Consider the following 23,927-nt stretch of genomic DNA (forward strand, 5'->3'; position numbering starts at 1 on the left):
CATCTGATTTAGCCACAAGAGGGGCTTATGGTCTGTCTGAATCTTGAAGTGAGTGCCAAACAAGTATGGCCTCAGCTTCTTCAGGGCCCAAACCACAGCAAAGGCCTCCCTCTCAATAGCTGACCAACGTTTCTCTCTAGGGGTCAGCCTTCTACTTATAAAAGCAATGGGCTGGTCTTGACCATCTATATTCAGTTGTGAAAGAACAGCTCCCACACCTAACTCAGAAGCATCTGTCTGGACAATGAACTCTTTGGAGTAGTCTGGACTTTTCAGAATAGGTGCACTGCACATGGCCTGCTTCAGGTCATCAAATGCTTTTTGACAGCTTACTGTCCACTGAACTTTCTTTGGCATCTTCTTGGAGGTCAAGTCATTAAGTGGTGTCACAATGGACCCATAGTTCTTAACAAACTTTCTGTAGTACCCAGTCAGGCCCAAGAAAGCTCTGACCTGAGTCTGGGTAGTTGGAGGAGTCCAGTCCTTTATGGTCTGGATCTTGCTCTCCAGTGGTTGAACCTGACCCCCCACCAACTAGGTGGCCCAGGTATACAACCTTGCTCTACCCTATCTGGCACTTAGTGGCCTTGATAGTGAGGCCTGCCTTTTGCAGGGCCTCTAAAACATTCCTCAGGTGGACCAGGTGATCCTCCCAGGTGGAGCTAAAGACAGCAATATCATCAAGATAAGCTGCACAATAATCATCCAACCCAGTAAGGACTTGATTCACCAACCTTTGGAAAGTGGCAGGTGCATTCTTCAAACCAAAGGGCATTACCACAAATTGATAATGTCCTCCTGGGGTCGAGAAAGCAGTTTTGGCCTTTGCACTCTCAGCTAGTCTGATTTGCCAGTAGCCTGCTGTCAGGTCAAATGTGCTCAAAAACTTAGCAGCTGCCAGTCTGTCAATGAGCTCATCTGCCCTAGGTATTGGGTGGGCATCTGTCCTAGTGACAGCATTGAGACCTCTGTAATCCACGCAAAACCTCATCTCTCTCTTACCATCTTGGGTGTGAGGCTTTGGCACAAGGACTACAGGACTAGCCCAAGGGCTCTCTGAAGGTTCAATGACTCCCAGCTCCAACATCTTTTGTACCTCAACTTTTATGCAGTCCCTGACATGGTCAGGTTGCCTGTAGATTTTACTCTTCACAGGCAGACTGTCACCAGTGTCCACCTCATGGGTGCACCAGTTTGTCTGACTTGGGGTCAGAGAGAACATATGTCTGTAGGATTGCAGAACCTGTCTGCAGTCCTGTTGCTGATGGACAGTGAGGCTGTCGGAAAAGACCACACCATCAACTGAGCCATCATCAGGGTTCTGAGTCAACAGGTCTGGGAGAGGGTCACTCTCTTCCTCCTGCCCCTCATCTGTAGCCATGAGTAGCCCCATGTCTGCCCTGTCAACATATGCCTTCAATCTGTTGACATGAAGCACCCTGTGGGGGCTTCTGGGAGTCCCAAGGTCCACCAAGTAGGTGACTTCTCCCTTTTTCTCAACAATAGTGTGGGGTCCAGACCATTTGTCTTGGAGTGCTGCTGGGGCCACTGGCTCCAACACCCACACTTTCTGTCCTGGCTGGTAAACAGTCAGTACAGCCTTTTGGTCATGCCAAGCTTTTTGGAGTTCTTGGCTTGCCTCAAGGTTTTTAGAAGCCTTCTTCATATACTCTGCCATCCTGGAGCGGAGACCAAGTACATAATCCACTATGTCAAGTTTGGGTTGTCTGAGAGGTCTCTCCCATCCTTCCCTTACCAAACACAGGGGTCCTCTTACAGGATGCCCAAACAAAAGCTCAAAAGGGCTGTAGCCAACCCCCTTTTGTGGGACCTCTCTGTAAGCAAACAGAAGGCAGGGTAAAAGGATGTCCCATCTTCGCCTAAGCTTGTCTGGTAACCCTTTTATCATTCCCTTTAGGGTCTTGTTGAATCTCTCAACAAGCCCATTGCACTGTGGGTGATAGGGTGTGGTGAACTTGTAGTTCACACCACACTCCTTCCACATTGCAGTCAAGTATCCTGACATGAAGTTGGCACCTCTGTCAGAAATGACCTCCTTTGGAAAGCCCACTCTGGAGAATACTCCAAGCAGGGCCCTTGCCACAACAGGAGCTGTTGTGGTCCTCAGGGGAATAGCTTCTGGATACCTGGTGGCATGGTCCACTATCACCAGTATGAATCTGTGCCCAGATGCTGTTTGTGGGTCCATTGGTCCTACAATATCTATGCCCACTCTTTCAAAGGGGACCCCCACCACAGGTAGTGGTATGAGGGGGGCCTTTGTGGTGCCACCTGATTTGCCACTGGCTTGGCAGGTGACACAGGAGCGACAAAACTCCTTAGTATCTTCTGACATATGGGGCCAGTGAAAGTGAGGGACAAGCCTGTCCCAAGTCTTGTTCTGGCCTAAATGTCCTGCAAGGGGAATATCATGGGCCAAGGTAAGAAGGAAGCCTCTGAACTTCAGTGGTATGACCAACCTCCTGGATGCAGCAGGCTTGGGGTCTCTAGCCTCTGAATACAGTAGCCCTTCATCCCAATACACTCTATGGGTACCTTGAGCATTCCCTGCAGCCTCAGCAGCAGCCAGCTGTCTGAGGGGTTCAAGAGAGGGGCAGTCTAATTGCGCCTGCCTCAGATCTGCCCTTGAAGGTCCCCCTGTCCCAAGAAACTCAACCTGATCAGGTTCAAGTTCTTCTAGGACAGTTCCTTCAGGGCTCTCAGAATCATCCTCCTGGGAGGGCTGATCCACCACCTGAGGCAGGGGGGAAGGCACAGCCTTAACCCTACTGCTCTTTCTCTTGGGTTGTGACTGGTCCATAGTTTCAGGATCCAGCACTTGTTCAGTGGTGCACTTTTTGGCCTGTGACCTGGTCACCGCAAGGACATGTGCATCTATCCCCAGCATTTCTGCATGGGTCCTATACTCCACTTCAGACCAAACTGAAGTTTCAAGATCATTGCCCAGTAAACACTCTACAGGAAGGTCTGAACTAACAACAACTTTCTTGAGGCCAGTTACCCCTCCCCAGGAGAAGTTAACAATAGCCACAGTATGGGAGGTAGTGGCATTGCTAGCGTTGGTCACTAGGTAATTCTCACCTAGTATGATCTGTCCAGGGTCCACAAAAGCAGGTGTCACCATTGTGACACTAGCCCCAGTGTCCCTGTAGGCCTGAGCCATTCTTTGGTTGATAAAAGGAGTCTGTCTGTACTTGCCCAGGTTACTGGGGCCTACAGTAGAGGACAAAGCTAAGTCCCCATCACAGATCAGAACAGCCTGAGTAGGTATTCTGACTAGGCCAGAATCCTCCTCAGTTCCCAGGGTTAACCCTACTACACCCTTTTGCTGGGAACCACCACTTACAGCTGAACTAGGGGGTACAGTTGCCTTAGGGGCAATGGTGGCTGGGGTCTTATCCTTTTTGGTGCACTCACTAAACCAATGTGAGTTGGACTTACAATAGTTGCACCATGGTTTCTTTTGGCCTTCTTTCTTTTTATCCTTTTTGGGACCACCCTCCCCCTGAGCCTTTTGGGGGCCTGGTGAAGTCTTCTGGTCTTTTTGTTTCTGATCATTACCCTTCTGGTCTGCCTTTTTCTGATCACCGCCCTGGTTCTGGTTTTTCTGCTTAACTCTAGTCCTGACCCATCTATCTGCCTTCTTTCCCAATTCTTGGGAGAAGTCAGATCAGAATCAATCAGGTGTTGATGCAATAGCTGGTTTTGCCAGTTATTAAGGATTTGTTCTCTCATGATCAAATTATACAATCCTGTATAGTCCTTAACCTTACTTCCCATTAGCCAGCCTTCCAGAGCCTTAGTGGCACAATCTACAAAGTCAGTCCAGTCCTGAGTCTGTGTCTTCTGGGTATCCCTGAACAACAACCTGTATTGTTCAGTGGTTAGGCCAAACCCATCAATTAGAGCACTCTTCAGGACAGTGTAATTATCTGCATCCTCATCACTAACTGTGAGGAGCTTGTCTCTACCTTTCTCAGAGAAGGAGAGCCACAAGATAGCTGCCCACTGACTTTGGGGTACCTGCTGTACTTTGCAAGCTCTCTCCAAAGCAGTTATCCATTTGTGGATGTCATCCCCACACTTGTAGGGAGGGACAATCTTGCTCAGGTTTCTATTATCATAGTGCCTGTCTCTATCCTTAGGGATATTGCTGCCACCAGTGGGTTCTGACCCACTTAACTTTTGCTCTCTAGCCAGAGCAAGCTTCTCTTTGGCAAGGGCAAGTTCTTCCCTCTGAATCCTCAGATTAGCTTCCCTCATTCTGGCTTCATGCTCCTTTCTCTCAGGGGAAGTCATTCCCCTATGAGAGGAAGCATTAGAGATGCTAGAGACATGGGAGTGAATGGATTCCCTTGAAGGGGATCTGTCCCTCCTGCTTCTCTGTGTAAGCCCACTTGGGGGTCTGTATGGGGGGACCCCATGCAAACTCCCATGTAAGCTTAGGTTAGCCTGGCTAAGTCTTCCTACTTGGCCCTGGCTGTCTACCTCTTCATCTGAAGTCCCATCTGACTCATCTGTGCTGGGTAGACCCTCCTTTGTACCTAGGGTACCTGCCTGTGAGGCTTTAAGAGCATCATACTCCTCTAGGAGTTGTCTTAGCTGAAGGAGGGTAGGGTTTGCACCCTGTTTGATTCTTCTGGAGGTACACAATTGTCTCATCTCCTGAAAAGTTAGGGTATCATATCTAGAGGAGGTCTTCTGCAGATCTGCCCCTCCTGAGAGAGCATCTTCTTGATCTCTTCCCAGAGACATGATCTAGTGAGGGTGTGGTGTGTGCACCTACCTACACTAGTTGTTTCTACTAAACCTCTCTGGCAGTTGTAGTCAGGGTGTGTTACTCCCTTCAACCTACAACCACTAAGTCCAGTAGGACTTAAGTATTATAATCTATGTTATATGAACCTAGACAATAAGCGTCCTCTAGGTCTAAAGTGGCCATGAAATCTCCCGCATTTAGGAGTCGAAGTATGTCCTGTAAGGAGACCATTCTAAATGACTGCTTGATGAGATAGGTATTGAGCTCCATCAGATTTAGGATGGGGCGACACTTTTCGACAGTCTTTCGAACCAGAAAAAACGGGAGTAGAATCCCCTTCCTCTTTGAGATAACGGGACCGGTTCTATTGCCCCCTTCTGCAACATTTTCGGGACTTCTAGGCGCAGGACACGTAGATGTTTTTTCATGTGACTGCGAGGAGGGGTGTATGGAGGAGGATGAACAAATTCCAACTTATGACTAAATTGAACTATGTTGAGCACCCATCGATCTGTTCTTATTAGTTGCCAATTATCGAAGCACAAAGAAATCCTTCCCCCTACAGTTGCATGGTTTTGGAAAGGTACAGTAATCAGAGCCTGCAAGCCGCTATTGACGTCTTTAAGAATCCTTCCCCTGAAGTCCCGCTTTGCCTCTGAGCACCGATTTTGAATAGGCTGCAGATTGACCTTTTCGCTGATTGTACTGCGGATGATAAGACTGCGAGGCAGGTGTATAAGAGGAGTATCTACATTGTTGGTACCCTCCTCTGTACGAAGGAAGCCCTCTACCCCTTGCGCCTCGAAAAGGAACTTTGAGGTACTGAAGCGTCCCCAACGACTTTGCCTTGTCTGTGTCCTTTTTTATGTCTTGGAGAGCATCATCCACATGATTTCCGAAGAGAGCTTCTCCATCGAATGGAAGATCCAATATTTTGTTTTGGACCTCAGGTCTGAACGAGGTTGCTTGAAGCCAACCCTGGAGACGTAGGACTGCTGCTCCTGCCAGGGACGAAAAGTTGTTGTAGCAATGTCCATTGCACAATCAATGACCTCCGAAGAGACCCTCTCCCCTTCTTGGAGGATTTATTTTGGAATATGCTTCTTTATTCTGCTTGCCGTCACCCCGCATGTTGTTACAATGCAGTCTTTACAACAACCGCATTGTAACAACGTATACCATTACCCCGCAAGTCTGTAACAACGACTTGCGGAGGATGTTGGAATAGTATAATTTACTATTCCAACTCCAGTGTGTGCGGACAGTAGGGAATGTGTTGGATTTTAAAATCCAACACCTTCGCCCCCCTCCGCAAGTCGTTGTTACAGACTTGCGGGGTAATGGTATGCGTTGTTACAACGCGGTTGTTGTAACAACCGTGCTGTAACAACATGCGAGGTGACGGATTTGTAGTAAGGGCTGTTCCCCTCTTTTTTGCTTTGGTCTTACAGTCCCCAGGCAGTTGGTCGAGGTAAGGAGATAAATCACACCACATCTGCCGGTCGTAGCGGCCCAGAATAGCTAAAGCGATAGCTGCTTTGACCAGTAAACCTGACACTGAGGACACTATCTTGCCTGCATTGTTCAGGCATCTGCCTTCTTTTTACGGAGGCGTAGTGTGAGAAGCTGCCGTATTCTTTGACTTCTGTTGCTCTGCCTGCGATATAACTGAGTCCGGTATCGGATGAATCACCAGGCAAGGTGGGCTATCCTTTGGGGCTTTATATTTTTTCTCTAGTCGTGGAAGCACCGGAACCACCGTGGCCGGGGTCTTCATGACTTTGAGACCCCCCTCCCATACATGATTGACAATGAGAATGGCCCGCACCGTCTTCTTAGAGGGCTCCTTAAAGTCATATAAGAAACATTCTGTCTGTGAAGAAGGCATAGGCAGATCAAACCTCTTGGCCGCCCTTTCCAGCAGATTGTGGAAGCCAACGATGTCCCCCGGTGGAGAATCCACAGGATCTGGTGTAGGGGAAGAAGAGGTGGGGATAATATAATCATCCCACTCCCTATGCGGGTCTGGAAGGTCCGTTTTCCGAGTTGGTGGAGGACCTTCTACTATTTGCAGCGGTGGTGGCGACACCCGAGGGGTGGACGGCACTGAGGGTGGCCTTGTAGGAACTGAACCCAGTTCCGGAATCAAAGATGGAATTGGAAACCTTCTCTTGTAGTCCAACAGCATATATTGCAAGTCAGAAATTTAAAGAGGATGGCATACAGACCACCACCTCTTGATTTTCCCTAGGGTAGCCCTGGGGAGGATCATAGTCCTGCTCCCCTGCATATCCTTCTTCCGAATCGTCCTCCTGGCACTTGACGTGCAGCTCTGAAGCGCTATGGGCATAACTGAAAAATCCTTTGTCGTCTAAATCTTCCTCTTCTAGGAATGGAGAAGATAGTAGGGGGGTCACCTTGCTAGGAGAAGTGAGCTCAGGAGTTACCTGACGCTTCCTGACCTTTTCTCCAGAAATGTTCACTCCCGTCGACGAGGTCGTCGACGATGTTGATATTGCCATCAACGGTGCTGTTGTCACTACCGTCGTCATTACCGCTGAAGTCATAGCCGACGTAGTTGTTGTCGCCGCCGTCATCTTTGTCGTCGTCGACAGCGTCGACAACAATAGCTTCGTCATCACTGCTGACATAGCCTCCGTCGTCGTATCTGTCGTCGACGAAGGCGGAACTGTGGTCGCCGATGCCAGAGAAGCTCTCGGCGATGATCCAGTCATCGGAACTGTTGTAAACTGAGGAGACTGTCCCTTGTCACTCCGCGTCGACGATGTCGATGACGGTTTCTTCGTCGACTGCTTCGTCCACGGTGGTAATTTCTTTGTCTGTTTTTCCTCAAGAGAAACAGAGGAGGGTTTCTTGAACATTTTTCTTCCTTTAGGAGGGGAAGGAGGAACAGAGCTCGACTTCATCACTCCACTTTCTCCTGTTTTAAGTCCTTTCCTCTCCTTTTCACCTCAGTGAGGAGATTTAGTTGGATTGAGCCTGTCAGACCCATGGGAGGTCTTTTTTGAGGCTGTTTGAGGACGCTCCTATGAAGAAGTAGGGTCAGATCTTCCCCTTTTTACTGATCTTCCAGAAGATGAAGCAGATGAGGCCTCATCACTAGAGACCGGTTCTCTCCTGGATTTTAACTTCTGGAGCTAGGTAAGGAGACGTCACTCACGATCCCTCAAGGTTTAAGTTGAAAAGGTACGACAAACCTTGCAGTCCTTGGCTTTGTGGTCAGGATACAAGCAGTATATTCAATCCTTATAAGGGTCATCCACAAAAAGCCTCTTTTTAGAGCAGGTGCCCTGATGAATAGAGAACAGACCAAGATTGTAGAGTAGTCTGGAAAATATAAAGTTGATAAATTCTCTCAAGAGTAGTAGAATAAAGAATAACTGAGCAGAGCTCAGTGGTGACTCCCTAGCACAACATGAGGTAGAAAATCTGAAGGCTTCTAGAGGGTGAGGCTGATCTGATTGGTTGTTGATTTTAGTTTGTCTCTTTTACAAAAAGAGGTGGCTATGTTACAAAACTGGAACGGGCGTAGGCCTGGTTTCTAGTTTGTAATACCTTTGCATTGCTATTTTTTATATACCGGGGACTCCCATCTCGACAACGGGGAATGATTCAAGCATGTCAATCTATGAAAGTTCCAATACTGTAGTAATTCTAGATATCCTACATTGTCGTCAGGAGGGGAAGGCTTTGCAGGATAAAGAACGGGGTCTTTTTCTGAAGGTGAATCCGTGTTATAATCCTTCCAGGGGTCTATTGGTAAAATATTGCCCCCCCCCCCCATCTCCATCATCATCATCAGGTGGTGGTGGTGGAGAGTTAGTTGATGTAATCAGTAAATGGTGCAAAGGTGGAGGCGTTGGTGTAGGGGAACGTGGTGGAGGAGGAGGAGGGGAGGGGTTAGTACCTACATTCTTCCTCTTCAAAGGAATATGTTAAAGGGTGTCCTCTGAGGTTTGCGTTTCCAAGGTGATTTAGTAAGAACATGTCCTGTATGTGGATTTAAATAAAGTTCCTTTTGTTTTGGCTGCGATTTGGGTGTTGGGGCGTCGAAGATCGGATCCTGCAGCTTCCGAGGAATAGTTTTAGGTTTCGGCGCCAAGGATTTAGGTGCTGGGATAGAATTACTTTTCTGCACTGAAGGTTTGGGATCCGAAGGAGGTTTAATTTTTGGTGCCAATGATTTCGGCTCCGAACCGGTTTTCGGCTTCTAGCCTGAAGGTTTCGGCTCAGTGCCAGTCTTTGGAGGACTCGATCCCCAACCAGCGAGGCTTAGTGATGCGTTTTTGGTGCCGAGGGCGGGGCGTCAGAAACATCTTGTCTGTGCTGACTGTTGCTCGAAGGCGGGGGTGGGACCGAAGCCTTTTGTTTTGGCTGAGTTGGAGTTTGGGTCAAGGGGTGTTCGGCACTTTAAGTGACGTTGACCTTGAGTACCGAACAAGTCTACTTCCATCTCGGAGTCCGATTTTGGAATGGAGACAAGTTCTTCTTGTTCTTCCTCGGCCACTTGTACGTCGAATTCTTGCTCCGATTCTTCGACGAAGAAGTCCAGTGTGTATTCGACGTTTTGACTCTGCGTTTCGTGATGTCAAGCCTGGCGATCAGGGAGTGTGTTCTTCGATCGGAACGATATGCACGCATCGCAGTCCTGTTCGTTGTGCTCCGGAGACAAGCACAAGTTGCACACTTTGTGTGAGTCGGTGCGCGGGTACTTGGCGTGGCACCAGGTGGCAGAATTTAAATGGAGTCCGTTCCATCGACTGCGAAGTAGACCGACGCGGTTAGGCCAGATGGGCTTCCCGAGGATCTTCGATCGAAATAGAGGTTTTCTTTGATGGATACGATATGCGGAGAAGTGAGATATGCGTTCGAAACAATACCAACGCGGGTAGAGTGGATTGCGCACCGAGGGGAACCCGAAGAAACGGTTTCGAAGTGGAGCGCAGCAATACACGTCCATAACCGATGGCGGAAGAAAACAATCTAACAATGGAGTCATTGCCCATGCGCACTATCACCGAAAGGAGGAGTCACCTTACCTCGTGACTGAAAAGACTTCTTTGAAGAAAAACAACTGGTAAACATCCGGACCCAACACTAGATGGCAGGAGTATGCAAAGCATGCAATCTACAGCTCACATGCCTCAAACATACTCAATATGCGGGGAGGTGTTAGGGTGTGGTTAAATGTGAAGTATGATGCAATGCGCAGTGCATGAGTGTATGCTGAAAAAAAAGTAATGTTTGACCACAGCTCCGGTGTGGCATAATTTATCTGCATGCCCCTGGGCTGGGAAAAATGCTACTGAGTCCATACCACTAACAGCCTCTTCATCAGGCAAATGACCAACAAGTACACAGGAGGCACCTACTCGATTAATGACCACAATAAGCACGGATAGGGGACCAGATCTAGCAGTATTTACTGACCTCAGAGCCAATGTCCAAGGCAAAAACATATTATGCCACAGCATTCATCCAATTTCTGGAGACAAAGTAAAAATCATGTGGCCTTCCTCCAGCGGGAGATGTACCATGAGGGAGTCTCCCAGTAAATGATTTTCTCCCTACCTATTGTATATAGGCCAATACTTCTGCAGCACTCTTCTGCAAATAGAATGCACTGAAGCAAACTCCTCCCAACTATATCTGCAATAGGATTCTTGAAACTTTATGAAAATGGGATCATGTTCTTACGCAATATTTGTCCCATTATGAACATCCACCACTTGGTGGTTGACCACTGTTACCCTAACTCTCTTATTATTCTCTGCTATAATATTTCCCCTTGATCTTATATTTCACCAATATCACTCTCCTTTGATCCTTTATCTAACTTCCGTCCCATTTGTTACACCTTTCTTATTCTATATCTTATCTCTGTTAATTGCACTCCTCCCCTAATCTCTTCTTCTTATTCCTTCTATCCTCTTTTATGACAGCCCCTTTCACCCGTTTTGCTACTTCTTTTATCCATGTTCCTCTCCTGCTTCTTCTTTTCTACCACTCTCACCATCTTCCCTCTTTCATCATCCTCTTCTCTAGCCTTCTGCCTCTGCCCTCTCAATCTTCCCTTTTGTTGGGCTGTTCCTGCTCTCTTCTTAACACCTTTTCCAGTTTTCATAATTTTTAACACCTCACTTATCTGCCTTGCTCTGTGTTCCCTATCTCCTTTATCCCACTCTTACTATTCTATTCTTCTTTTGCTTTTTTTCACCCTTTCACACATTCTTCCTCCTCTCTCTCTCCTTGGTCTTTCTTGCTCCCCTTATGGCACCACCAGGGCCATGTTCTTCAAAGGAGACCTTGGCAGAAGCAATTGCCAATAAAAACAGCAGCACTATGTGTGCCTGGAGAGCGATCTGATAGGTACATGAAAAAAACATGGCAAACACAATTCAGTCTACCACATAGACTGCTCCTCAGCAACTGAGGAGCAAAAAAGAGAACTGAAGAGAATTAGCATGTCAGCACCATTAATTAATAGAGGCAATTATTTAATTAGGAGGATAAAGAAGAGATAAGACAAGCATGTAACCTATGGTACATTGAAAACGGCTGTGCCACGCTACTCGCAATAACTTACCTTGTAAGCAAGTCCCACGATCAGTGTATACTGACTCATGGCTGAGTTTTCATAAATGTAGCAGGAGCCTTGTTCCCCACATTGGTGCTGCCACAGTAAGCAAGAGATGTCAATCAAGGAACCAAAGGCAATAGGTCCTGGAATACCTCCTGCATGCAAAACAGAAGACAATGTGATACCTGGGCTCCTGAAAACTACTAGAAAATCAATATCTAAACCACAGTTTCTGCTATTTTTTCCAAGAAGTAAGGAAAAGTTTCTTACCTGGAATCCTAGTTCTCTTCAGAGGGATTCCTCATCAGTCATAAGCACTGATTTGTCCCACCCATGTGAGGGATCCGGGAAGAGTACTTTGTAGCTTTTTTTATAGACCTAAAAACAATAGCTTTTGCAGCCTAAAGAAGGCTAAAAATTGACACATTTCATAACTTGTTTTAATTGAAAAAATACTTTCAATTATACTAAAATAATTGCTCTCAAATGTCTTTTGAAAAATGAAGGGAATTCCGGTTGATGCAAGCATGTAGGCTTCACAAGCAAAGCGTTAAAATTGGCACTGTCTTTAAAGGCCTCACCCTTTCTCCAGTGTCCCATCATGCCCCAGAGGTGACAGTTAGGTCAGTTAATTTTTACAAAGATAATATGATTCAGGGTGAATGGAAGACACTCCATTTTAACCTCTTGCCAGGGAGGAAGAAAAGTTGCTTCTGACCATGTTGAGGATTCCCCTGGAAGAAAACTAGGATTACAGGTTAGAAATGTTTCCTTCTCTTCCAAGGGATCCTCGTTAATAGTCATAAGCACTGAATAGAAAAGCAAACTCACCACAATAATATCCAGACAAGAAGAAAAAACAAAACAGCTCTCAATATCACCCAAAAAATGTTCTTCAAAGGGGCCTGGCCCACTTGAGCATCATCACCCCTCGAATCTGAATCCAAACCATAATGTCTGGGAAAAGTGTGCATTGATATCCAAAAAGCAGCTTTACAAAGCTCTGAAATCGACATATTTCTTAATAGAGACACTGAAGCAGCTTTTCTCCTAGTTGAATGCCCCTTACCAGGCAGGGATTTATTTGATAACTTGTAACTAAATGTGAAGCAAACAATTATCCATTTAGAAATGGACTGCTTTGATGTGGCAAGACCAGTCCTCATTGGGCCATAGTTTAACGTGTGTATTTACAAAGTACACGTTCACTCGTAGGTATCTCGGTGTTGAATAACAGATGTTTATTGTTACCTATCGGTACTCATTTTATCGACCTCAGATGGATGAAAGGCTGAGTGGACTACCGGAAAATGAACCTGTGACCACAAGGTCGAACACAAGCCCCTGCATTGGACGCATTAGTCCACTGAGCCACTAGACCCGTTTTGCAAATGGATGGTCAAATTGCCTGATCTCTTTTGTTTTGTCTAGATAGAATGTCAGAACCCCTTTGACATTAGCGAGTGAAAAACGCTTTCTGCTCGATTTGAAGGGTTTGGGAAGGATGAAAAGGAAATGGTTTAATTCACATTAACATACAACACTACCTTCGCAAGAAAGGTAGGGTGAGTAATCATTACTAGTCTGTTTTAATGAAAAACTGTAAAAGGCTCTTGTGAACATAGGGCATAGATTTCACTACTGTCTCCCATGACAAATGCTGCAGTCACTTTGGGGCATATTTATACATTTTTAATGCAGCGGAACTCAGCCAAATACCTTGCTGTGCTGCGTGAATGGGAAAGGGCAAGAATGTGCCGTATTTAACATTATACGGCGCATTCCTGTCCTTTCCTAGTGCTGGCGCACTTTTGGCTACCTAGTGCCAACACAGGTGCCCTTGCGTCAGATTTTTGTGCAGGAAAGTACACCACTTTTTTTTCTCAGCAAGAAGCACAGTGGGTGCCAGGCCACTCCTCTCTAATAACTACAAAGTCATGAGGGCCCTGGAAAGAACTGCAATTCCAGAGGAGGCAGATGTGGAACATGTGCTCGCGGTGCAACTGAACTCAAACTGCACCTCACTAATGAAGTCCAACAAAGCTGAAACAGTTCTGAGGTTGTGTTTGTTCCAGTTCACAGATCGAATATAGCCTGGTAATTCGGGCTGCACTGTTCCTATTGTGGCTGGCCCAGGGCAGTTTTGCCTAAGGTTAGTCCATTTCCGTAGTGATATAATAGGCAAAAAACAATGGATTGGAATGTGCCCTAGAGTGCTAAAACAAGCATTCCATCCATCACCTTTCAGTTTTTCTCACTAAGATGCTGTAGTTGCCACGGGTATGCCCAGACATGAGTCCTCTGCTCACTTGCTATAAATTCAAGCTGCACCACACTGATCTGGCTCACAAGACTGACACCAGTCTTGGGTTGGTTTACTCTTTGAATTCAGAGGGCTAGAAAGTTTCAGGCTGCACTCTTTATATTGGGGCATGACCAATGTTGATTTGCAAGAGGTTGGACTACAATACTGAGCTATGTAATTACTAATAGCTAATTTTATTAACAGCTAGCGGCCATGGAGGCAACTTCTTTAAAGACAAATTTATAAGGGGTCAAAACATGATGTAGACCTACATTTTCCCTGGGTAGATTTGAAGTGAGCCCACTCATCAATGTAGAGATTAAAAAAAAATGTATTTATATATTTTGTGTAGCCCACATTACATGACTTAATTGTCTCTACGCACTAGCAGGACATTCACAGGTGATTTGGACATAGTGGAATAGATATTAGAATAAAGAAGTTGCCTATTATTTTTAGAATGGAGGCCGATGGCGTTACACAAATATTGAGGAAGGCTGTTCCACAGGCAAGGTCCAGTCGCTGAGAAGCACATGCCTTCTTGGAAATTGCAGTTCTTTTGAGGGACTACAAGGATTTTGTGGTTATTAGAGAAGCGTGGCCAGGACTGTGCGAATATCCGGATTTTGCGTTTCCTGCATAGTCACTTGCTTCCAGTTGGCTTATAAGCCTTCATGCGAGACCAATAGCACATTCTACACAAGCAAAGATGGCTACTGACATATGTAAGGCTGTCACATGGAAGCTGCTCACACGTTTTCTAGACATTCCTGTTCCGTGTATCCAGGATTACCAGGTCTGCTATTTTTAAACCAGACAATCGCAGGTCCAGAAACAACTGGCTACTCAGGATGGACCGAAGCAATGTCCCCACAGCAATACCACTCGGGGACACTCGTACTGAGGGTTTAAGTGCTGATGTCACACATTATCTATCTAGACATCTGACCTCCAAATTACTCAAACCTCCAAACATTTTCTGTTGTCTTGCAATACAATTAAACAACGGACATTCACTGTTAATTTTACATCTGAAGAGGGTACCATGGCATTGTCCTCCAGAAGAACACATTACACTGGTTTCAAAGCAGTCCAAACAAAGCACAGAAAAAAAACCTGGCTTGCAATGACTATACAAGAATCACTAGGGAAGCAAGGAATTCCCTATTGCCGCATGGGATGGCATCTCTTGTAGACTTTCTTGCATAACATTAACAACCCCTTAATACTTTTAGTCCATGTGTTTCTACTCATTATCAACCATTGCGAGTGCAGAACCAACAGAGGGATCGGACACTGGGTACACACTCTGGCTCTGTTTCATGTGTGTACCCTGTGCATCTTCTTGTTCACTTCCATTTTAACTCCAAAATAGGAGGACAGTAACAGGTGTTACTGTTCACTTAAGACTAACAATTAGTTTTTCAATACATTTTGGTATGCCCAGTTGCATGTCTGTAAGTCTATCAATTTCTTTGCTAAACAGTTATTTTTGGTATATGTCTCTCGAGGCAGATTATTACACAGAGGAGCATATGTACAAGCCCCTATCGCCACGGGAACGTCATTTTTTGTGACATTTTAGTGGCGATAAGAGCTTTGCCGTATTTACAAGGCAGCGTTAAGCCACTTAACGAGACTTAACGCTGCCTTGTAAATAAGGTCCCCTTTCACGCTATGCTTAGCATGAAAGGGGTAGGCAGTGGGTGTTGCAGTGGGTGTTCCACCGCAACAGCCATTGATTTTGACGCTGCCCCCTATTTACAAGGGCAGTGTACATAGGAGGCAGCGCCAAAATTAAGACCAGGGATAACCTGGTCTTAACTTGGCGAAATGAGGAGAAATGTTATGTCATGTTAATTGGGATTTATATAGCGCATATTCACCGGCAGGTCTTTTAGCGCTAAGAGAGAGTGGCTAAAACCCCACCATTGGCTATGAAAATAAGTTACTTACCTGTAAACTGTGGTTCTCCAGTATTGGTATCTTTCATAGATTCACATGCTTGAATTCCCCGTTGTCGAAGTGGGAGTCCCACGGTGTATAAAAAGCAGTAAGTAATTACTCTAACATTAAAGTTAATAGAGAAAAAACTATTCACTTTAATATCTCGTCCTAGTCATTGGTATGGTTCAAACTCCAACCAATCAGACGACAGCATCCTCAGAGGCTCCAGGCTCTCAGATTTTCGAGCACAAGTACAATAAAACAGGGGAGCCTCTATGGGAAGGAGGGTGGGTCGCATGTGAATCTATGATACTGGAGAACCACAGTTTACAGGTAAGTAACTTATTTTCTTCTCCAGTATTGGGGTATCTTTCATAGATTCACATGCTTGAATCAGAGTAGGTAGCAGTTATCACATAGGTATGAATGTTCATACAAGAAAGTATGTAGTACACAGAGTACGAAAGAAAACTGTAAATCACCCAGTGTATATCACACTTATGTACCACCTATTTATATATTTATATACATATATAATAATCTGAAAATGCCTATGCACAGAAAAACAGTTACCTTGAATATAGCAAAATTTAAAGGAAGGTGGGAAGGATAGAGGCTAACCTTATAGAAAAAGATTACGTAGCACCGCCTGTCCCACAGCTGTATCAGCATTACTTGCAGCTTCCAGACAGTAATGCTTGGTAAAAGTGTGCCTGCTGGACAAAGTTGCTGCTCTGCAAATTTGCTGAATAGGCACACCGGCAAAGAGAGCTGTTGAAGAGGAGACTGCTCTCGTAGAATGCGCTTTCACTGTTGAATGTAGAGGTTTGCCTGCTTGCTGATGGCAAAACTAGATTGCACAGGAAATCCAACGTGCTATAGTTTGTTTAGTCACTGGATATCCTTTCCTGATTTTTCCATGAGCCACAAAAAGCTGATCAGCCTTATGGATACAGGCTGTTTTCTGCAAGTAAAATTTTATACATCTCTTAACATCCAGGGAATGTAAGGCCCTTTATGCTGGTGTCTGTGGATTAGGGAAGAAAGTCTTTAGGATGACTGGTTCGTTTAAGTGAAAATCTGATGGGACCTTAGGAATAAAGGTAGGATTTGTTCGAAGACAGAGTCTTTAGTGAACTGAAGGAAAGGATGTTGAGTAGTGAAAGCATGTATGTCGCTTACTCGTCTAGCTAAAGTAAGAGCAAGTAGAAGTGATGTTTCCATGAAATGAATTTAAGGTTAGCTCTATGAATAGGCTCAAAGGGAGCTTTCATAAGTTGCGCTAAAACAATGTTGAGATGCCAAGGCAGAGGTGGACGCCTAATTGGAGGGAACATTCTAAACAATCCTTTAATTTTTTTATTATTCCTGATGACCAAAGAGACTGTGATCCATTCTGCCGTCAAAGTCTGGAAATCACGGCAAGGAATACTTTAATAGTAGAATGAGAAAGGACAGATTTTGCCAGTTGGAGGGAAAAAAGGCAGCAATTGTTCTGGCGCAGACTGAATAGGGTGCACTTCAGAGATTGCACACAATGACAGAATCTCTTCCACTTGAGTTTATAAGTCTTGATAGTGGAGTGCGCTCTGGCATTAGCTAGGACCCCCTTACATTCAGCAGGTATAACTAGGTCGGCAAACTCATAGTATTCAGGAGCCAAGTTGCTAATCGCAGAGATGTTGGATCCGAATGGCAGACCTGGCCGCAGTTCATTGTCAGCAAGTTCTGTAATGGGCGCAACAGCCTGGGTTTGCACTCCGATAGGAGTAGAAGCTCTGTGAACCAGAATTGGAGAGGCCACCTGAGAGCTATTAGGCAGGGTTCTTTCCTCATCTTCCGAAGCACCCTTGGGACTAAAGGAATCGGAGGAAAAGCGTAAGCAAAAATCCTTGACCAATTTATCGAAAATGCTTTCCCATACGATCCCTGTTTTGGGGTAGGCAACTGGTGAAGAATTGGCGTTTGCGGTTCCGACTGGTTGCAAATAGGTCTAAACTCAGTTTGCACCACAACCAAAAGATGTGATACAACGTTGGTTGGTGAAGTTCCCATTCGTGGTTGGTTGTAATCGACCTGCTCAATGAATCCGCTAGGATGTGGCCAATCCTGGAACATGCACTGCCATCAGTGTTATCTGATAATGAATAGCCCAATCTCAGATTTGCTGTGCCTGCAGGGATAGCATAGTTGATCTTGTCCCCCCTTGTTTGTCTAAATAGTGCATGCCTGTTGTGTTGTCTGTCCGGATTAATACTGAAGCTCCTGATATTATTGAGAAAAAAGACTTCAGAGCCAAGAATATTGCTTTCAACTCTAGAAGGTTTATGTGTAATGTTCGATGATGGCTGTCCCATTTTTCCTTCACTGTCAGTCCTTCTAGATGTGCTCGCCACCCTTCGAGGGATGCATCGGTTGTTATTGTGAAACCTGGTGAGTCCACTATGAACGATAGGCCTGCCGCTATGTTTGGGATGTGAGTCCATCATAGGAGCACGTCTTTCATTTGAGGTGTTATTCTGATAGCATCGTCGAAGGACCCTGAGATCTGCAGCCACTGCTTGTCCAACTCCTCTTGCAAGGGTCTCATTTGCAGATGACAGTTGGTAACTAGAGGAATGCAAGAGGACAACATTCCAAGATGTTATTTGGACTTGCGGACTGAAATGGACTTTCTTGTGAGCAGTAGAGTTGCCAACTTGTTAATCTTTTATTGTCTTTCTTGTGAGGCAAAGGCCTTTGCCTGATGAGTGTCCAAGGTTGCCCCTAAGAATGTTCTCACCTTTGAGGGGATTAACTGAGACTTTGGGAGATTTATTGAACGACCCAAGGGTTGGAAGAGAGAAAGACATCTTTGAGTGTGACTGCTTGCCACTGTGAAAGATTTCACCTTTATGAGGCAATTGTCGAGATAAGGGAAGATTTGAATACCAGCCTGACGTAGATGAGCCGCCACTGGCGCTAGGACCTTGGCGAACACTCAGGGCGCTGAACAAAGGCCAAAAGGTAGGACTTTGAATTGGAAAACCCTGCCAGCCACTCTGAAGCGTAAGAATTTCCTGTGTTTGGGGAGGATAGGGATGTGAAAATAGGCATTCTGAAGATCTAGGGTCACCATGAAATCTTCCTGATTTATCAATTGAAGCACTTCCTGAAGAGACAACATTCGTAGGGATTGCTTTTTTAGAAATTTGTTGAGGCAACGAAGGTCTAAAATGGGACCCCACTCTTCCGGTTTCTTTTTTTATGAGGAAAAACCTTGACTAAAACCCTGTAAATTTGGTACCATGTCGATCGCTCCCTTCTTTAACATTATTTTTATTCTTTTAGATGTGCAGGAGGAGGACCTCTGGGAGGGTAATTCGGAGGAATATTTAAGAATTACAAAGTGTGACTGTTGGAAACTATGTACAAAATCCATCTATTGCAGACCATTCGGAAAGAAAAAGGAAATTCTTCCACCAACCTTGACTGAATTGGTGGGAACAGTGGCTGTCAATGGGCGGTTGTCACTGCTTCTTGGAGTTATCGCTGCCTCTGTAGGCAGTCTTTCCTCTGTAATGTTTGTAGGAGGTGGCAGGAGGTTGTTTGAACAACTGTTGCTGTTGTGATGATGGGTACCTTGATTGACCCTGGTATGGTTGGTACTGTTTGTATTGAGTGTAACCTCCCCGAAAGGAGGACGAGCCACGTCCTCTTGCTCCACGAAAGGGCTGCTTCTTGAATTGTAGAGTTCCCAGAGTCTTTGCAGTATCTGTGTCCTTCTTGATGGTCTGAAGAGCTTCATCAACATGTTGCCCAAATAAAGATTCACCAACATAAGGCATGTCAATTATCTTCGTCTGCACTTCCTGTCTGAATGAAGTAGCCTTTAACCAGCCCTGACGCCTCAGGACCGCAGCTCCAGCCAGTTGATGAAATCCTGTGGAAGAAACATCCACTGCGCAATCGATGATCTCAGCCAAGATCCTTCCTGCCACCTGCGGGATCTTGAGAGCCTCAGATTTGGATTCCTCCGGTAACATTTCTATATATGGTGAAATGTCTGACCACATTTGGCGGTCGTATCTGCCTAAAATAGCAAGAGAATTGGCAGCTCTAACAGTAGTCGCAGCCATAGTTGAGAATTGTTTACCGATGGAGTCGAGTCGTCTTTCATCTCTATCAGGTGGGGCTGACAATGGAGAAGCAGGATTTCTGGCACAACGCTGAGCTGTTTGTGAAACCACAGAATCCGGCTTAGGTTGCCCGATAAGGCAGGCAGGCGAGTTATATGGAGCCTTATATTTCTTCTCCAATTTAGGCAAGACTGCCGGAATAGATGCTGGTGTCTTTATGACCTTTAAGCCCTCTTGCCATATAAAATCTACTATAGGAATAGAACAAACCTGTCTCTTTGTGTGCTCTTTGAAATCATACAGGAAACAGTCAGCCTGCTTAGTCACCATGGGGAGCTGACACCTCTTTGCAGCTCTCTCCATGAGGGAATGGAAGCCACCAATATCTTCAGGTGGTGAATCTATTGGAGGTGGAGTGGAAGGCGATGGTGTCTGGATCTGATATTCATCCCATTCGTTGGGAAGAGATACTTCATCCAAGTCTCCTTCTTCTCTAGTTCTTTTTTTTTTCGTCGACGATGAAGACAAAGTTGTAATCGTAGACGGTCTCACCTTCTAGATACTAATGTCGACGGAGATGATGCCGACAACATGATCATCATAGTCTGAGGAGACGAAAAAGTCGACGTCGATGTCAAAGTCGTGGCGACAGAGATTTTCGTTGACAAAGGAACCGTTGATGGTTTCATCGAAGGAGCATTTTTTTGTGAGGTAAAGTTGTCTCAGGAAGAGACCTTGACGCCTGCTTCATGTTTGAAGTAGTTTGAGAAGACATAGAGGGCACAGACTGGCATTTAAGGAAGACCGGTTCTTTTTCAGAAGATGAAGGCTGATCTTCATATTTTGAGGTGTGGTGATGCTTTTTTAACACCTTAGCAGCCTTAGGAGACACCAGCTCCGCCTCACATGGGGTCATATGTAGGTAGCCTCACATTTACCGATTCATAAATACCGAATTTTACCGATTCGGTATTTATGAATCGGTAAATGTGATGTAGGTAATGATTCGGTAAATTTTACCGAATCGGAATAATTCGGTAATTATGAATCGGTATTTACCGATTCGGTAATGAGGCATACCTTCCCATTGATTCCTATGGGCCTGGAGGCCCATAGGAATCAATGGGAAGGTATGCCTCATTACCGAATCGGTAAATACCGATTCGGTAATGGGGGAGCATATTCAAGGGTGGCAGGGTGTCACATTGACACCCTGTTGCACCCCTGAATCTTGCATGTGTGCACATGTGGCGCACATACATGCCCTAAGGGCATGTATGTCTGCCACATGGCACTCTTAAATCAGCAAAATATTGCTTTTTGCAAGGTATTCGTTATTTATCACCAACCTGTATTTGGTGGTAAATAACGAATTCTTAATACTAATTTTCACTCTTGAGAGTGCTCCCTACATCTGATTTCAGGATTCGGTATTTACCGATTCGGTATTTTACCGATTTCTTAATTTCCGATTTGGTAAATACCGAATCCAGAAATCAGGCCCTACATCGCAAATGCCTAAATACCGGTCGGTAACGGGATATTTACCGAATTTCGGCCGTTACCGACCGGTATTTGGCTTCCTACATGAGGCCCTAGATCTTTTATTTGACGCTGTAGTTTTAAGTGAGGAATCGCTCTCCTCATCAGATAAAGGATTGTCTTTGGTTTTAAGCTTCTGTAGCCACAGAAGAAGACGTCCTTCTCTATCTCTCAAAGTTTTTTGAGAAAAGGTTCTACAAATGTTGCAGTCTCTCACATGGTGTTCAGGGTGAAGGCAATAAATACACTTCTTGTGGGGATCATCTGAGTGGAATCTTAATTTCCCACAAGAATTACAATGTCTGAAGAGAGATCTTTTCGAAGAAGAAGACATGTTGATTGAAGATCTGAAAGATATCAGAAGTCCAAGAGAAAGTACTGAGCAGAGCTCAGAGAGACTCCCTTCACACGACGTGCGGTAGAAAATCTGAGAGCCTGGAGCCTCTGTGGAGAGGGTTCTCGAGGGTGCTGTCGCCTGATAGGTTGGAGTTTGGACCATACCTAATGACTAGGACGAGATATTAAAGCGAATGTTTTTTTTCTCTATTAACTTTAATGTTAGAGTAATTACTTACTGCTTTTTATGTACCATGAGACTCCCACTTCGACAAAGGGGAATGTTTCAAGCATGTGAATCTATGAAAGATACCCCAATACTGGAGAACTGTCAGTACACCTGCACAGAGTGTGTGTTGTTCCCAGGCCTCTGTGAATAATAAGGTCTTAAGTTTCTTCCTAAATGGAACAAGGGCGGTTTCCTTGCATAGGTGTTCTGGTAGCTTTTTCCATAGATGGGGGATCAGGACAGAGAAAGCTTGCCCATCCCGGTAGTTTTGTTGAACCGCGGACCGGACAACAAGCCTGCCTCGGACGAGCGGAGGGTACGTCCTGGCATGTAGCTCCCCAGGTGCTCCTTGATGTATTCTGGAGCTTGTCCATGAAGGGCTTTGTGAGCGATGCAGAGTCCCTTAAACCTGGCTCGCTGCTTTACGGGGAGCCAGTGCAGCTGCTGTAGCAAAGGTGCCGCATGTGAGTGTCTTGGGAGCTTGAAGATCAACCTAGCTGCATCGTTCATTGTTACTTGCAGCTTGCCTAACAGCTTTTCTGGTAGTCCAATAAACAGGGCATTGCCGTGGCCCAGCCGTCACACAATCATTGCTGACACCACCATCCGCAGAGTTGAAAATGATAGGAGAGGTGTCAGTTTCCTCAGTTGTCTCCTCAAGCCCACACAGGTCCCGACCACGGTGGATACTTGGTTCAACAGGGTTAGCTTGGCATCTATTTTGATGCCTAAGCTCTTCACAACTGGCACAGGTGTGGGTGTGGCATCAAACTCTTGTGGCCAGAAGAGGTAAGTCCAAGGGCTACTTCCCATGGTAATTGCTAGGACCTCTGTTTTGTCAGGATTAACTTTGAGCGAGTTGGCCTTCATCCAGTTGACTTTGTATCTGAGGATTCCCTGTTACACACCAATGGGCTTAAGAGAAACTGTAGGTTTGAATGATTAATTAGGTATCATCCACATAATTGAACAGCTGGCAGTTCATTCGGGCCAGAGCTGCCACCCGTGGCTGGAGATAGATGTTGAAGAGCAGTGGGGACAGCGCTGAGCCTTGTGGAACTCCGCTGGGCAGTGCCCCTATGTAAGACAAGCGGTCTGCTAGTTGGATCCTTTGTGTCCCGTCTGTCAGAAAGAAGGAGATCCATTGATGCACCACCCCACAGACACCCATATCATAAATGCGGTCCAGTAGTTGATCATGATTCATCATGTCAAACACAGCTGTGAGGTCTAGCGGAATTAAGGCACAAGGCGTCTTGCTGTTGGACGTAAGTCTGAGCTCATCCAACAACGACATAGCATCACCAACTCTGTGCTATGGTGGGCAATAAAGCCTGCCTGCCATGCCTGAAGTAACTGCTGTTTCTCTGTGAATCGTAAGAGGGTGCTAAGAACATGTTGTTCCATTACTTTGGCCAGAGAGGAGAGCTTAGATATGGGCCAATAGTTCTTCAGGTTGGCGACATCTACCCCTGCTTTTTTCAGCAGAGGGGTTACCCTGGCTTCCTTGAAGGTAAGTGGGACAGTCCCCGTTGTCAGAGATTGATTAATCAGGGAGAGAATCTCTCTCTCTATCACTGGGAGAGCCATTTTGAACACCCTTAGTGGACAGGGGTCCGCTGGCGATCCTAACTTGATTCTAGTCATAATGTGGGACATAGAGTCTCGGTCTAGCATCGGAAAGGTGGAGAGTATCTCGCTGTGGTCCCCTGGCAGTGCTTACACATCCAGGGGGTTCTGATTGTAGTGGGTGTTGTTTATGTCAGTTAAAATGTCCTTGACCTTGTGTAAGAAAAAGGTCCGAAACCGATTGCAGTCTTCGGGACTGCCAATTGTTTTCTGCTCCTGTTTTTGACTTTGTTCCTTCAATACTCTAAATGTTTCTTTCTACATGTTATCCGCCTCCCTAATCCTGGCCTCATAGTACTCGGTCTTTCTTGCAATGATGGCTTTTTTGTATATGGCTGACATGGCTTTATAGTCCTTGAGCGCCTCTGGGTTGTATGATTTACGCCCCTGTCTTACGATTTGGCGTAGGGTATTTTTTTTCCCCTTAGTTCCTCAGTGAA

At 45.6% G+C, this 23,927-nt stretch overlaps 1 protein-coding gene across 1 annotated transcript in view; it reads right to left on the bottom strand.

Annotated features, from left to right (window-relative positions):
• Positions 1 to 23,927, bottom strand: part of SLCO4A1 (solute carrier organic anion transporter family member 4A1) — a 641,539-nt gene that overhangs the window by 57,324 nt on the left and 560,288 nt on the right. Inside the window, exon 11 of the mRNA XM_085619749.1 lies at positions 11,388 to 11,536. Within this exon, the coding sequence (XP_085475875.1) occupies positions 11,388 to 11,536 (149 nt within the window). The remainder of the gene's footprint in view (positions 1 to 11,387; positions 11,537 to 23,927) is intronic.

Source organism: Triturus cristatus, chromosome 7 (assembly GCF_964204655.1).
Source record: "Triturus cristatus chromosome 7, aTriCri1.1, whole genome shotgun sequence".
Taxonomy (NCBI): domain Eukaryota; kingdom Metazoa; phylum Chordata; class Amphibia; order Caudata; family Salamandridae; genus Triturus; species Triturus cristatus.